Source organism: Trichosurus vulpecula, chromosome 5, assembly GCF_011100635.1.
Source record: "Trichosurus vulpecula isolate mTriVul1 chromosome 5, mTriVul1.pri, whole genome shotgun sequence".
Classification (NCBI taxonomy): Eukaryota; Metazoa; Chordata; class Mammalia; order Diprotodontia; family Phalangeridae; genus Trichosurus; species Trichosurus vulpecula.
The window spans coordinates 176220252-176238120 of NC_050577.1; the positions used below are offsets into that span (position 1 = coordinate 176220252).

Sequence of the window (17869 nt, forward strand, 5' to 3'; positions counted from 1 at the left end):
CCAGTTTCCCAGGTTTGCAACCTCATTGTTGTCTTCAACTATTCACTCTCACATCACGTACCGTGACTGTCAAATCGTGTTCTTTCTACATCCACAACATCTGTCTTCTATGTTCCCTCCTCTGCATTCACATAGCCATCACCAAGCCAGACTTTCATCGCCTCTCACTTGAACTACTGAATCTTTTCCACTGTGGTCTCTTAATCCATTCCATCCTCTGTACAACCATCGAAGTGCTTTTCCCAAAGCACAGGTCTGTGTCACCTCCTCTGCTCAATAAACTCCAGTTACTCCCTGTTACCTTCAAGATCAACTCTATCTTTGGCCCCATTCAGCCTTCTTAGCCATCTCATTCCTCCTCTTTATACACTCTATAGTCTAGCCAAACTGGCCTTCTCACTGTTCAGCACATTCTCCATCCCCAATCTCTATGCCTTGGCACTGGAAAAATAAATTTATGTATAAAATAACTAATGTCATGCACAAAAAAAAGATCTGGGAGGCTTAGTGAGTTAGTAGTCCTCTGGTGGATGGGATGCACTCCTCCTTTGTGCCTTTTTGTACACTTCAAGATTCAGCTTGAGTACCACCATCTACAACCTTTCTACCCACCCACCCCTTCTAGTGCCTTCCCTACAGAGGTTTACCATATATCTGCTTTTTATGAATGTATATATAAATATGTATGTACATGCATACATGTGTAAATATTTGTGTCTATATAAATATATGTGTATGTACATATGTATGTACATGTGTGTGTGTGTGTGTGTGTGTGTGTACGTGTTTAGTCCCCCTTTAGAATGTAAGCTCCTGGAGGGTAGCAACTATTTTAGTTTTGACTTTGTGTTCCAAGCATCCAACATGGTACCTGGCACATAAATGCCTGATAAACAATTGAGTAATCTATAATATTCTAAATATACTTTAACCAGGAAGCAGTACTAACACCTCCTTTTCTATGGCACCTTTGTCACTCTTGAATGCAATTTAAAATCACACTGTAGGGTTTTTTGGTGGGGGAGGGGGTTGACTGTTGTGGTATTGACTCACACGGAACTACCAATCCACTAAATCTTCCAGATCTTTTTCTCATATATGAAATTTTTTATTTCATACATAAAGTTATTTCTCCATGCCTCTGCCATCTTGTACTCACAATTAATTCCTTGAATTCATTATTAATAATTCATTCATTCATTACATTTATTACTAGTAAATTTCATTTTATTCAATGTAGCCCATCATTCTAACTTGTCAAATTCTTTTTCAGATTTGTCATCCAATGTATTAGCTATGTCTCTAACCTTCACGTCAACTTTAAATCAGACAAGAATGTTATGCATGTCTTCAAAACATTCATTGAAAAAATCATTAAATAGCAAAGAGCCAAAGACAAGTCCTTGGGGTGCTCCTTTAGAGGCCTCTTTCCAAGATGACATCATTCCATTAATCAGTGGCTCTTCTTAGGGCCCAGTCATTCAACCAGTTCTAGATTCACTTAACTACACTGTTATCTAGTCCATTCCTTTCCTTCTTGTCCACAAGCATACATTGAGAGATTTTTTTCAAATGTTCTGCTGAAATATCAACAAAATGTACCTACAACATTCTCGTGATCTAGTAACACTGTCCAAAATTTAAAAAAAAGAAATGAGATGATTCTGAAATGGCTTATTCTTAATGAACCCATAGTAACTTTTTGGAGCTTTTTATTTTTTTTCTAAATGCATAGCTTTAGTAACTTTTTTTATAATTAAGATTTTTTATTTTTAGTTTACAATACTCAGTTCCACATAATTTTGAGTTCCAGATTTTCATCCCCCCCCACAAAAAAAAACAGAAAAAAAACAAAGGGATAAAAAGGAGATCATACAGTGTGCCTCAATCTGCATCCAGACTCCATAGTTCTTTCTCTGGATGTAGATAGCTCTCTCCATCATGAGTCCTTTGCAATTGTCCTTGCACCTTGCCTTGCTGAGAAGAGCCAAGTCTATCAGGATTAGTCATCACAGAATCCATATATCTGTACTTGTGTATAATGTTCTCCTGGTTCTGCTCCCTTTGGTCACCATTATTTTGTGTAGGTTTTTCCAGGTCATTATGAAGTCTGTGTCTTCCCCATTTCTTATACCACAATAGTATTCCGTTACCTTCATATACCATAACTTGTTCAGCCATTCCCCAATTGATGGGCATCCCCTTGATTTCCAGTTCTTTGCTACTACAAAAAGAACTGCTATAAATATTTTTGTACATATGGGTCCTTTCCCCTCTAGTGTGATCTCTTTGGGATACAACCCTAGAAGTGGTATTGCTGGGTCAAAGGGTATGAACATTTTTATAGCCCTTTGGGCATAGTTCTAAATTGCTCTCCAGAATGGCTGGATCAGTTCACAACTCCATCAGCAATGTAACAATGTTCCAATTTTCCCACGTCCTCTCCAGCATTTATCATTTTCCTGTTTTGTCATTTTAGCCAATCTGACAAGACAGATGTGGTATCTAAGAGTTGTTTTGATTTGCATTTCTCTACTCAGTAGTGATTTAGAGCATTTTTTCATATGCCTATAGATATCTTTAATTTCTTCCTCTGAAAACTGCCTGTTCATATCCTTTGACCATTCTCAATTGGGGAATGACTTTTATTCCTATAAATTTGGCTCAGTTCCCTGTATATTTTAGAGGTGAGGCCTTTATCAGAGACACTGGTTGTAAAGATTTTCTCCCAATTTTCTGCTTCCCTCCTAATCTTTGTTGCATTGGCTTTTTTATAAAAAAAAATTCAATTTAACACAATCAAAATTATCCATTTTGCATTTTGTAATGCTCTCTATCTCTTGTTGTGTCATAAATTCTTTGCTTTTCCATAAATCTGATAGGTAAACGATTCCTTGCTTTCCCAAGTTGCTTATAGTATCAGCCTTTATTCCTAAATCTTGAACACATTTTGATTTATTTTGGCATATGGTGTAAGATATTGGTCTGTGCCCAGTTTCTGCCCTACCATTTTCCAATTGTCCCAGCAGCTTTTGTGAAATAGTGAATTCTTAGCCCAGAAGCTGGATTCTTTGGGTTTATCAAAGAGTAGATTGCTATAGTCGTTGACTACAGCATCTTGTGTACCTATCCTATTCCACTGATCCATGACCCTGTTTCTTAGCCAGTACCAGGTAGTTTTGATGACTGCTGCTTTATAGTACAGTTTGATATCTGGCATGGCTAGGCCACCTTCCCTAGCATTTCTTTTCATTAATTCCCTAGATATTCTGGACCTCTTGTTCTTCCAAATGAATTGTGTTATTATTTTATACAGCTCTGTAAAATAATTTCTGGTAGTTCAATTGGTATGGCACTGAACAGATACATTAATTTAGGTAAAATTGTCATTTTTATTATATTAGTTTGGCCTAACCATGAGCAACTGATATTTTTCCATTTATTTAGATCTGACTTTATTTGCGTGGAAAGTGTTTCATAATTAAGTTCATATAGGCCCTGGGTTTCTCTTGGCAGATAGACTCCCAAATATTTTATAGTGCCTACAGTAACTTTGAATGGAATTTCTCTTTCTATCTCTTGCTGTTGGGCTTTGTTAGTAATGTATAGGAATGCCCAGGATTTATGTGGGTTTATTTTATATCCTGCAACTTTGCTAAAGTTGTTTATTATTTAAAGTAGTTTTTCATTTGATTCTCTAGGATTCTCTAAGTAAATCATCATATCATCTGCAAAAAGTGATAATTTAGTTTCTTCTTTGCCTATTCTAATTCTTTCAATTTCTTTTTCTTCTCTTATTGCTATAGCTAACATTTCCAGTACCAAATTGAATACTAGGGGTGATAATGGACATCCTTGTTTCAGCCCTGATCTTCTTGGGAATGCTTCTAGCTTCTCCCCATTGGAAATAATGCTTGTTGATGGTTTTAGGTAGATGCTATTTATAATTTTAAGGAAGGCTCCATTTATTCCTGTGCTTTCTAGTGTTTTAATAGGAATGGGTGTTGTATTTTGTCAGAGGCTTTTTCTGCATCTATTGAGATGATCATATGGTTTCTGCTAGTTTTGTTGTTGATAGGATCAATTATGCTGATAGTTTTCCTGATATTGAACCAGCCTTGCATTCCTGGAACAAATCCTACCTGGTGGTAGTGTATTATACTGGTGATAAGTTGCTGCAATCTTTTCGCTAATATTTTATTTAAAATTTTTGCAGCAATATTCATTAGGGAAATTGGTCCATAATTTTCTTTCTCTGTTTTGACTCTTCCTGGTTTGGGTATTAGTACCATATTTGTGTCATAGAAAAGAATTTGGTAGGACTCCTTCACCTATTTTCCCAAATAGTCTACAAAGTATAGGAATTAATTGTTCTTTAAATGTTTGATAAAATTCACATGTAAAACCATCTGGCCCTGGAGATTTTTTCCTAGGGAGTTCATTGATAACTTGCTCAATTTCTTTTTTTGAGATGGGGTTATTTAGGAATTTTACTTCCTCATTAACCTGGGCAATTTATATTTTTGTAGATATTAATCCATATCCCTAAGGTTGTCAAATTTATGGGCATACAATTGGGCAAAATAATTCCTAATTATTGTTTTAATTTCCTCTTCATTGGAGGTGAATTCACCCTTTTCATTTTTGATACTGGTAATTTGATTTTCTTCTTTCTTTTTTTTAATCAAATTGACCAAAGGCTTATCAATTTTATTGTTTTTTTTCCTTAAAACCACCTCTTGGTTTTATTTATTAATTCAATAGTTTTCTTGATTTCAATTTTATTAATCTCTCCTTTGATTTTCAGTATTTCTAATTTGGTATTTAATTGGGGATTTTCAATTTGTTCTTTTTCTAGCTTTTTCAGTTGCTTGCCCAATTCATTGGTCTCCTTTTTCTCTATTTTATTCATGTAAGCATTTAGAGATATAAAACTTCCCCTAAGAACTGCTTTTGCTGCATCCCATAAGTTTTGGTATGTTGTCTCATTATCGTCATTCTCTTGAATGAAGTTATTAATTGTTTCTATGGTTTGTTCTTTGGCACACTCACTCTTTAGAATTAGATTATTTAGTTTCCAATTAATTTCTAACTTATTTTTCCATGGTTCTTTATTACAAATAATTTTTATTGCATCATGATTTGAAAAGGATGCTTTGACTACTTCTGCCTTTCTGCACTGGATTGTGAGGTTTTTATGCCCTAGTACATGGTCAGTTTTTGAGTATGTGCCATGTACTGCTGAGAAAAAAAGTATATTCCTTTTTATCCCCATTCAGTTTTCTCCAGAGGCCTACCATATCCACCTTTTCTAAAATTCTGTTCACCTCCTTAACTTCTTCCTTGTTTATTTTGAGGTCAGATTTATCAAGTTCAGAGAGGGGGAGGTTGAGGTCTCCCATTATTATAGTTTTGCTGTCTTTTTCTTCCTGTAACTCCCTTAACCTCTCCTCTAAGAATTTGGTACATATGTGTTAAACAATGATATTGCTTCATTGTTTATGGTGCCTTTTAGCAGGATGTAGTGTCTTTCCTTATGTCTTTTAATTAGCTCTATCTTTGCTTTTGCTTTATCTGAGATTAGGATTGCTACCCCTGCTTTTTTTTTTACTTTAGCTGAAGCAGAATATATTCTACTCCAACTTTTTACCTTTACCCTGTGAGTTTCCCCCTGTTTCAAAATGTTTCTTGTAAACAGCATATTCTAGGATTATGGTGTTTAATCCATTCTGCTATCTGCTTCCATTTTATGGGAGAGTTCATTCCATTCACATTCACAGTTATGATTACTATCTGTGTCTTTTTCTCCATCCTATTTCCACCCGTTTATGCTTTTATTTCTCCCTTTCCCCTTCCACTCCTTAACAAAGGTTTGCTTTTGACCACCACCTTCCTCAGTTTACCTTCCCTCTTGATTCCCCTCCCTAATCTTACTGTTTTCCACTTGCTACTTCTTCCCTCCCTTCTAACCACCCCCCTCCCTTTTTTTCCCTTTCCACTTCTACTGCCTGTAGGACAAGTTAGATTTCTATACTTATCAGGGTATGTTACTCCCTTCTTCAACCAAATCCAATGAGAGTAAAGCCCATAGTGACTTTTAATAATCACTGCTTCCCTTAATAAAAATAGTCCCAAATTTTGCCAGGAATTGACATCAAGCTCACCGGCCTATAGTTTGGTGATTCCTCCCTGTTGTCTTTTAATGAAAATTTGTTGATATTGTTCAGTCATTTCAGTCATGTCCAGCTCTTCATGACCCCATTTGGGGTTTTCTTGGCAAAGATACTGGAGTGGCTTACTGTTTCCTTCTCCAGCTCGTTTTACTGATGAGGAACTGTTGCAAACAGGGTTAAGTGACTTGCCCAAGGTCACACAGGTAGTTAGCATGTCTGAGGCCAGATTTGAACTCTGGAAGATGAGACTTCCTGACTTCAGGCCTGCCACTACTCACTGTACTACCTAGCTGCCCATCACTAATTTTTTCACATCTCTCTTCTTTTCTATAATTTTTCTTTATTCTGAAAAAGTATTTTTATTTTAAAATAAAATTTATTGATAATTTTCATCCTCATGAGGCCTGAATTTCTCTATGTATGTCTTCTTCTACCCCTCCCAGAAAGCCATCCCATATAAGAATTTTTCTGTATAATTTTTGAAAGATTATAAATGTCACTCAGCAATCATATCCACCACGTTTTTTAGATCTATGAATATAGTTTGTCCAGGCTTTGTAATTTGAGTTCATTGAGAGCAGCGAGGTGTTTATTTCTATCTATTGATTTACATTATGTTTTAATTCTCTGTTTATCATTTTTTATCTTTCCCAGTTCAAAGATCACTCTCCCTAGAAAACTGATTAGTTTTGCCTTGACTATGAGAAATAGTTCCATCCACTGTTTAATGTATGTTAGATTAACAGAATCTAGTTTCCCAAGGTGATCAGGAAAAAAGGAAAAGAACCCACTTCTAAAATATATATAGCAGCTCTCTTTGGGGTGGCAAAAACTGGAAATTGTGGGGATGCCCATCCATTGGGGAATGGCTGGACAAGTTGTGGTATATGATTGTGATGGAATACTACTGTGCTGTAAGAAGTGAAGAGCAGCTTGATTTTAGGAAAACCTGGAAGAACTTCCATGAATGGATGCTGAGTGAAATGAGCAGAACCAAGAAAACATTGTATACACTAACAACAATATTATTCAAAGAGTAACTGTGAATGACTAAGCTATTCTGAGTTATATGAATATTCATATCGACAACAAAGGACCTATGAAGGAAGATGCTATCTACCTCAGAGAAAAAAAACTGATATATGGAGTTCTGCATTGAGTAGTTTCACATACTTATCTTTGTCAAATGTTGGCCATCTTTAGTGTGGGGTTGGGAGGGAGGGAGAGAAACAGCTTGGAACCCAAATGTAACAAAAATAATTTTTTTTTAAAAAGACAAAAAAATCCCAGAATTTGTTATCCCAACATAGCTTTTTTTAGAAACCCTTTTTTGTTGCCCTTTATTTCATTATTTTCTGAGTTTACTTAGGGAGAAACTAAGGTTCAGAGAAATTCAGAAATTTATTTGTAACCATACAATTAGGATCAGAATTTGAATACAAATCTAGATCTCCCTACACCAAATCTAGGGTCCTTACTGCCATACTATACTGCCCCTCTAATAAAATGATCATAATAGCAATAAACTTTCATTTATATAAGTCCTTATGGTTACAAAAAAAGAAAAGCCTTATATATATACATTATTGAATTTGATCCTCACCACAACATTGGGAGGTAGGTAGTTCAAGTATTATTCTGACTTTACAATATGTGGAAACAAACTCAGAAAGTAATTTGCCCAAGGTCATGCCAGGTGATGATGGAGCCAAGATTTCAGGATCTGAAGCCCATCTAGACCAGCAATATTTTATAGATGAAGAACTGAGACACCTATAGATCAAGTGATTTGTGCAAGTTTATACAGGTAGTAACCAGAAAAAGAAAAACTTGAACCTACCTGGTCTCCTGATCCTAAATTCTATTGTTGGGAACTTAATGCCTAGCATAGTCCTTTGGACTCAGTAAACACTTAATACATTTTTATTACGCTGAATTGAATTGAACCACCAATAACAAACCCTCTATTCTTTCCACTCCAAACTACCCATTTTGACATCAAACATATATTGTGGTGTCCTGGGATATTATCTTTAATAAAGGCAGGAAAACTGAGGTTATTTATTTAATTGTTATCTTCAAGTTCAGTTAAAACATCTCTCTAGTATTATTTATACACCCCATAATTTCAGTTTCTGAGAATTTGTGGTAGCATCACTAAAAGGAAATAGCATATAGCGTATACTAATGGTGTAATGGATAGAGCACCGTGGCCTGGAGTCAGGAGGACCTGAGTTCAAATCCAACTGTGTCAGTCTAGGTAAGCCTGTTTGCCTCAGTTTCCTCATATGTAAAATGAACCAGAGAAGTAAATGGCAAACTGCTCCAGTAAGTCTCCCAAGAAAACCCCAAATAGGATTGCAAAGAGTCGGACACAACTGAAACAACTCAACAACAACAACAAAGTACTATCTAGACATACATTCTCATTTACGTAGCTGGCATTCATAAAGTTCTTTAAGGTTTGAAAAACTCTTCATACACATTACTCTATCTTTACAACCACTGTTGGAGGTAGGTGATATCATTATCCTTATCTTATAGATGAGGAAACTGAAGCAGGCAGCAGTTAAATGACTTGCTCAAGGTCACACCGTTAGTACATGTCTAAGGCTCAATTTGAATTCAGATCTTCTTGACTTCAGGTTGAGCACTCTATCAACTGTCCCTCCTACCTGACTCGTGAATTAAATTCAATATGAGTCAAAGAGTATAACTCAGCCACTCAAGAAGTTAATTTTTAGACTGAATTCTTATTATAATTATATTTATGTTGATTATATATTAGTAATATTATATTTAGCCTGAATTATTATATTTAGACTTACTATAATTAACCTGAATAATTTAAACTGAATTATTATTATCATTAGTAATAATAGCTCACATTTATATAACGCTTTTCAGTTTATAAAGACCTAAGTGGTAAGAACTCCAAGAGGATTATTATCAACCCCGTTTTATAAATTAACCAGGACTCAGGTGGGTCTGTTGATTTGCCTATAGTCATGTGGTTTGGTTGGTTGTTGTCTTTTGTTGTCAAAGAGGACCAAAATGACATCATTGTGTTAGAGTCAGGTTACAAAGCATCTGACTGCGGCTATCAGACAAATACAAGCTCAGAACACTCTGCCATAGGTGGGGCATAAATAGTCTATGTGAATATTTGGGGTGGATTCTCTAAATTTGTGCATCTCACATTTCTTTTGTGCTATTTCAATTCTTCTTTGCTCATGGAGCAAAGCATCTTCTCTGATGAGGGCATGCTATGCTGGATGGTCCCGTGCCAGTGTCTCCCATGTCCCACAATCATTTCAGAGTTTCTAAGAGAGACTTTGAGAGTCATACAGGAAATATAAATGAAAAGTGGAGATAGAATCTACATCTTCTGATTTTCAAATCAATTACTCTTTCCATTCCTTCATGCCAATCCTTCCTATTAATTGAAATATGTAGAACAAGGGTGGTAGTCAGTCAACAGACCACATTTGGAAGGCTGTGTTCGGTTCTGGGTACCATGATTTGGGTAAATATTGACCAGCTAGATTATGGCCCGTGAAGGAAAAATGGGGATAGTAAGAGACCTAGAAAACATGTCATCTAAGAAATAATTTAATATAGAGTACATAATGCTAAGTTTTCTTTAATTAATTAAAACCCTATCATGTGAAAGATTCATTCTGTGTGATTCCAGAAAACAAAATATGACTTGGAATCAGATTTTATCTTAATAGAGTGAGAGCTGTCCAAAAGGAAAATGAGCTGCCTCAGTAGCAACAGCTGCCCCAACACTAGAATGTTCAAAAAGGAGCCGCATCCTTCAGGAATATTAAAGAAAGAATTCTTGTGTTGGGTAGGATATTGGACCAGATAATCACTCATTTCCTTTTCCACTCTAAAATTCAATAATTTTATAATGTGCTTTTATGACTTTATTCCTTGTGGTCATACAGATCCTGCTGGGTCAGAAATACAACACTTCTGTGGACTGGTGGTCCTTTGGTGTCCTCCTCTATGAAATGCTAATTGGTCAGTCACCTTTCCACGGCCAAGATGAAGAAGAGCTCTTCCATTCTATCCGAATGGACAACCCTTTATACCCAAACTGGCTTCAGAAGGACGCCAAGGATCTTTTAGTAAAGGTAAGGCATCAAATCAAAAGAAGAAATCCTTGAGCATTTTCCATATTTGAGATTAGATTTTTGTTGACTGTTGACCCTTTCGTTTTAATACGCTTTCCCTCCGCATCTCTTCCTACTGGCTTCCTTGGCTTAAAATCCCAATTAAAATCCCATCTTCTACAGGAAGCCTTTCCCAATCCCTCTAAGTTCTAATGTCTTCTCTTTTTAATTATTTCCTATTTATTCTGTATAAAGTTTGTTTGTATCTGTATTTGTTTGTATATTGGCTACTACATTAATTGTAAGTTCCTTGAGGGCAAGAACTATCTTTTACCTCTTTTTGTATCCCCAGCACATTACCTGGCACACAATAGGCACTTAATAAATGATTACTGACTAAGATGGAAAACTCAAATGCAATAAGGAGTTAGGAAGTTACCTTCATTTAAAAAAAATCCAAAAAAAACTTTTATTAAGCACCTATTGTATGCTAAGTACTATACTAGAAGAAAGGGATGTAGAGATAAAAAATGACATGGTCCCTTCCTTAAATAGTTTATAGTCAAATAAGAAGGATACAGCATGTACATAAATAAGTATTATATGAAAAAGGTAGGGGATGATCAAAGCAAAGGAAAGCTCTAGAGAAAGCATCATAACAAAGGATCATCTGTGGCTAGAGGGGCATGTCAGGCACGCCATCTCCCATGCGCTGGCCCTCCCTTCTCACCCTGCACAACCTAGCTTTCCTGACTTCCTTGAAGACTCAACTCAGAACCTTCTCCAGGAAGTCTTCCCAGGTGCTACAACCCCCTCATCCCCTCCTCTGAATTGTCTTTTTATTTACAACAGAATAGACCTTGTATGTATGTAGCCATTTCCATGTTATCTCTAGTAGAATGTGAGTCTTTGGAGGGATTAGAGGGGAGGAGTACAATACTTTTTACCTTTCTTTGCATTACCAGCTCTTAGCACATTGCCTGGCATCCATTAAGTATTGGGCCCGGAACCAGGAAGACACTTACTAGCTGTGTGACCCTGGGAAAGTCACTTAACCCTGTGTGCTTCAGTTTCCTCCTCTGTAAAATGAGCTGGAGAAGGAAATGACAAACCACTCCAGGATCTTGGCCAAGAAAACCCCAAATGGGTCATGAAGAGTCAGACTCAACCAAAAGGACTCAACAACAAAGCAACAAAATACTTAATAAATGTTTTATTGACTGGCTGACTGATGCAGCCTTTGTTAACCTGGAAATAAGAATATATAAACTAGAATTAAACCTTGATTTTAGGGCTAATCTGGTTTTCATGGTACCTCGCACTTAATAAATGCCTGAATTGAATTTGTAAATACAAAAACAGTACCAGCCTAAACTATATTTTTCACCAAGAGTAAAGAATATACTGCTGGAACTATCAGAAATGAAATTATATCAGCAGTTTCCTATTTGCAAAACACAACTCAAAACTCATCTAGGATGCTTGAAATTCTTATGGGTCTTCACATCTCTTTGTGAAGTCAAGACGCTGGATTTGAAGAATCCTGACTCTGCTTTCTGCAGAAGAACCAGATCAAGCTTAAAGGAGCCAGGGAACAAACAGTCCATCTCTATTGGTGGTAAATCATAGGCAACCCTGAACAAACAAAAGCTCACTGGGTTTTAAACAGAGAAACTAGATTTAAATCATATCTCTAATCCAACACTTAGCACACAGTAGACACTTAATAAATGTTGATTGAGGGGCAGTTAGGTGGTGCAGTGAGTAGAGCACCAGTCCAGGAGTCAGAAGGACCTGAGTTCAAATTCGGCCTCAGACACTTGACACACTTACTAGCTGTGTGACCTTGGGCAAGTCACTTAACCCCAATTGCCCTGCTTTCCCCCCGCCAAAATAAATAAATAAATAGATAGATAGATAAGTGTATGTTGATTGAGGATGATGACGATATGTACTGCCTGTGTGTCTTTGGCTGAAACAATCTTCCTTGCCTTCCATATCCTCATCTATATAAAGGGGATCCTGCTGCCTAGCCTCTAAGATAGCCTTTCTCTAGCTCTCTGATCCCTATGACAAATTTAGAGAATAAAACCGAATCTACCCCTAAATGAATAATTAGGTCTTTTTTAAAAGGCTTAAAAATACTACAAACCAAAATTCAATGACAGTGTATTATTTAAATAAACCTAAAAAAACACAATTTTTTTTCCACTCAGAAGACCTGAATGTGAGTCTGATTCACCATAATTTAACCTCTCCAACTGTGAATTTCTTCCTCTACAAAATAAGCATGATAATACTTGCAATATCCAGGCCTTAGGGTTATTGTGAAGATCAAATCAGATAATGTTTGTAAAGTTTTGTAGCCATAAACATTATGATAAAGAGCTATTATTGTTATTAACAAATTAACTGATAAAACGGCAGAATTCCAGTCACATAAAATAAGCTACCAGAATGTGAAAGGCAAGTAGTCCTTTTTTTTTCTTTTGCATTAAAACATCTAGACATTAATCCAAGCCCTATTTTCAGCTCTGGTTTCTACATGACTCCCTGGGTGATGGTGAGAAAAAGCGACCCCAGCATGAGCCCTGGGCACCAGCAAATGAAAAGAGGCTTATGAAATGAATAGCTTACATAAGACATAGAAGGTCTCTGAGGTCCCTCCCAGCTCTGGATCGATGATCCGATGGACTCTAAGCAGGAAATTCCTATCCCTATGACTTCACGGGATGAAATTATGTCTAGGAGGACAAGCTGGGAACGATCTGCTTTTGACACATTGTCATGCACTGGTTCTAATAGAGCTTAGAAAACACAAAGACATAGAATTCATTTTCCTTAAAATTCACGCACTCCCAAGAGACAAAGAGGAGAGGACTGGGTGTCGGGAGAAACCAAAGTATTGCCCCAACTCCACGATTAGCTCCTTCTTTATATGACCTTAGGTGATTAACTTGACATCTTTAATACTTCACTTTCCCATCCGGTAAAAGGAGAGAATTGAACTAAATAACTTCTAGCAACAACCTTTGTAATGTCCTACTGTGATGAATCATGTGATGACTCACTGGGCTCTCTCAATGGCAATGGAGAAAGAGTCCTGGGCTAGGATTAGGCAAACATGAGCTTTAGGCCTCTTTCTGCCACGGATTAGCTGGATGTCTTTAGGCCTCTCATCATTTGTGAAAGAAGATGGTGGGATTAGATAACTCCAAGCTTCTTTCCATGTCTAACATCATATTTCTATAACTATAAACAGAAAACACAAAGGAATAGCATGGTTTGGTGGAAAAAGCATGGCTCTGGGAGCAATTAGATGGCACGGTGGATGGAGCACCTGGCCTGGAGTCAGAAAGACCTGAGTTCAAATCTGGCCTCAGACACTTACTAGCTGTGTGACCCTGGGCAAGTCACTTAACCTTCTTTGCCTCAGTTTTCTCATCTGTAAAATGAGCTGGAGAAGGAAGTGGAAAACCACTCCAGGATCTTTGCCAAGAAAACTCCAAATGGGATCAATAAGAGTTGGACATGACCAAAACAACTCAACAACAATACTGTAGTCAAACGACATGGGTTCAAATCCTGATTCTGATGAATGCTACCTGTGTGCCTAAAAAGAAGTCCTTTGACATCCCTAGACCTCGGTGACCTCTTCCCTAAATGCCTTGCATCTCTTCCAGCTCTAGCTCTGTAATCCTGAGACCTCAAAGACTACCTTGTCTGAACTATACCTGAACAAAAATCCTCTCTGCAAGCTCCTGACAAATGGTCATTGAACCTTTGAAAGACCTCCAGTAATGGGAAACTCATCACTGACCTCCAGCAACTTACAATTGAAAAGATAGGATAGGGACAGCTAGGGGGTGTAGTGGTTGGAGCACCAGTCTTGGAGTCAGGAGGACCTGAGTTTAAGTGTGACTTCAGACACTTGACACTTACTAGCTATGTGGCCCTGGGCAAGTCACTTAGCCCCAACTAGGAAGGAAGGAAGGAAAGAAGGAAGGAAGGGCAGGAGAGAGAGAGGAAGGAGGGAAGAGAGAGAGAAAGGAAGGAAGGAGGAAGGAAGGGAGAGAGAGAGGAAGGAAGGTAGGAAGAAAGGAAGAAAGGATGGGAGAGAGAGAGGAAGGAGGAGAGAGAGAGAGAAAGGAGGGAAGAGAGAGAGAAAGGAAGGAAGGAGGAAGGAAGGAAGGGAGAGAGAGAGGAAGGAAGGAAGAAAGAAAGGAAGGAAGGAAGAGAAGAAAAAGAAAGAACAGGATAAACATGCCTGACAGATCATGAAAACTGCCTAAGTGTGCTAAAGGGATGTGAGTAGCTGATGACAAGTGGAATTAATCAGTGACCACTTCCCAAAGAAGTGAATTTTGAGCATGATTTTAAGAGAGAGGAAATCCTTTGCAGAGAGTGGGAAAGAGTTCACTTCAGGTCATAACAATGTCATTTCCAGAGGCAGAAACCAGCATGAAATCTGAAGAGTACAGAAAATAGATTATTTGGCCTAGGGTGGAGCATCTATTTAAAGGACTAAAATAAATCGATTAAGGATATTAATTGGTGGAGGAGCATGAAACTCAAGCTGAGATGTTTGTTTTCATTAAATTTTACTCTAGCTGATGAGGATTTCATGACCTTTCTCTAGGCAGAGTTGGGACACGTTGTCCCAGTCACAGGTTCCAGCAACTCTAACCTTAAATATCATTACTCACTATACAGTGTTATGGACTATTGTATTGGCCCGTAATCTTGCCTCTGCTTTTTACTTATTAGGTGACTTTAAACAATTAAACAAACTTCATATCTTTGTGCCTCTGTTTCTGCCTTCATCAGATAAATTTAGATGAATTCACTGGGTAGGAGAGAAAACATATATTCAGAAATGAAACTGATGTAAAAAACAAAAGATTTCAATAAAAGTAACATTTTTTTAAAATGTTTTTTTTAAATCCCAATTCAGTCACATATTAACTGTACATTATTGTCCAGTAAATTCAGTCATGTTTGATCTTCACATGACCCCTTTCTTGGAGGGTTTTCTTGGCAGAGATACTGGAGTGACTTGCCATTTCCTTCTCCAGGTCATTTTACAGATGTGGAAACTGAGGCAAATGCGGTTAAGTGACTTGCCCAGGGTTACACAGCAACTCAGTGACTGAGGCCAGATCTGAATTCATGTAGATGAGTCTCTCCACTGTGCTACCTAACTGCCCAAATATTAGCTATGTGACCACGAGCAAATCCCGAGTCTCAATTTTCTCATCTGTAAAATGAAGATGTTAGAAAACATGATGTCTAAGGCCCTTCCAATAACAAGAACTATAACATTTAGTGTGTGTATATATAGTGAAAACAATATATATTTTAATATAGTATGAAAATTATTCATCCTATATGAGAATTGTTATTACTATTACTTGCGTACATATAAGACACTTTAAAGCTTAAAAATCATTTTCCTCACAGTCCAGTAAGCTCGGTAATATGAGTATTATCTCCACTTTACATATTTGGAAACTGAAGCTCAATGACATGCCCAAGATCTTGCAAAAAAATCTGAGCCCAAGTTTACTGATTCTATTCTAATGCTCTTTCTTCAACATTATATTTTTCCTGAATCCATGAATCCTATAAGAAATGTAAAAACTAGCCATGTAAAATCTCCCAGGTGTTGGGTCTCCTAGAAATGCTGAGTAAGAATTTTCCCTAAAGGAAACAGCATTGGATAACATCCATATGAGAATTCTGCATTCACAAAGCATTTAATTAACATGGTATAGTGAAGAGGAATAGCTAAGAGACACAATGGATAGTGTCAGGCCTAGACTAAGGAAGACCTGAATTCAAATCTGGCCTCAGACACTACCTAGGTAAGTCACTTAACCCAGCTTGCCTCAGTTTCCTCATCTGTAAAATGAGCTGGAGAAGGAAATGGCAAACCATTCCAGGATCTTTGTGAAGAAAACTCCAAATGGGGTCATGAAGAGTCGGACACGACTGAAAGGACTGAACAACATCTTACTCAATATATGGTGTCCTGTCCATTTGTTTGAAAAAGGATGGAAATCAAAAGCCCCAGAACAAAAACATCTTTTTATAGAAATGTCCTTTTTTTTCTTTTTAGAAAAATCTCTTATGAAAGAGATACTCCTGTGATGGGGTGAAAGATAGAGGAGAAAATTTCTCAGGCACTAATATGTCACCAGCTGACAAGTGCTGAGCACTGGTGGCAGACCTCAATAGCCTTGGGCTGGTTCCCCCCTAGACAGCCAGATAAATTTAACAAAACCCGAACTGCATGCTGGCTGTTTATGTAAGAGGCCTGCTATTTCCTGTAAATGTAAACCACCCTTCTTGACAGGCTTTATGGACAAAGGCAAGTCTCTCTTCAGGAGAATTTATTTCTCCAGCACAGCTCCCTGCCCCAGATCTGCTGATTCCAACCTACAAGTGAAATCTCCTGCCAAATCCAGGACCCCAGGGCACTCTGATTTGCTATGGGGAGGACAGCAATTTACTCTGCTGTGTAGAACTAGAAAGAAGATCGGGCATGGAAATCAGAGTCTCAGAGAGCCACCCTGCTTATAAATTTTATTTTTATTTTTCCTAGAAGATAAAGAAATCCAGGAATAAATATATTCAGCTTACAAGACAATTTTTCATTCAACAGAATGGATTCTGAGTATAAATTCAACATGTTGAGAAGCTATATCACATATAGTGGAAAGCACAATGAATTTGGAGTCAAGAGACTTGAGTCCATATCTCAGCATAATCCCGACCTTAACCCATCCGTGCCTCAGTTTCCCAATCTATTAAAAGGAGATAATAATACTTCCATTATCTTTTCTCACAGGATTGATATGAGGGCAGCGTGAGCGAGGCAGTGTGTGTAGTGGTTGGAGGGTCGGCCTTATAGACAGGAAGACCTAATTCAAAGCCTGCCTCTAATACATATTATGTAATTCTCTAAGGGAATTTTCCCTTGTACACTGAAGAGCAGGTGCTTATCTACAGTGCTAAATGAAACTTTTTTTAACCAAGACTTCCCTGTACCTCTTTTTGCATCAGTTCCCTCCACAAAATGGAATTCAACCCTATTATCCGTAAGGTCCCTACTGGCTCTGAATCCTATGATCATATGATTGACATTTGTTCTTGAGTTACTAGCGAAACATCTTATGGGGATCAAAAAGAAAAAAAATAATTTTAAAAAAGGAAAGACAAGGAAGGATAGAAGGCTAAGGCAGAAAAGAATAAAGTATAGGTTGATTAAAAGAGGATTAAAAAAATTTAAGGGGAAAGATGTCCTAGAGGGGTACCTAGCCATCAGCACTGCTTCCCACCCCAGAGAAAGAAAAATCTGGGAAGGGAAGGGAGATTACTGGCACCCAGAGGAACAGAGACAAACACAAAGCACCACAGACACCAAGACCGAAGGTCCAAACCCTGATGAACATCAGTTCAATTGACGAGCTTCCCTAAAAATAGATCATCTCCCCCCCAAAAATGGAGCTACTAATAAACTAGTCTCCCTCTCTTCCCAGGCCTATATCCTTTACATTATATCAGTGTCACCCA

General features: G+C 37.5%; 1 protein-coding gene across 1 annotated transcript in view; it reads left to right on the forward strand.

Annotated features, from left to right (window-relative positions):
* Positions 1-17869, forward strand: part of PRKCQ (protein kinase C theta) — a 217549-nt gene that overhangs the window by 182673 nt on the left and 17007 nt on the right. Inside the window, exon 16 of the mRNA XM_036762109.1 lies at positions 10127-10315. Within this exon, the coding sequence (XP_036618004.1) occupies positions 10127-10315 (189 nt within the window). The remainder of the gene's footprint in view (positions 1-10126; positions 10316-17869) is intronic.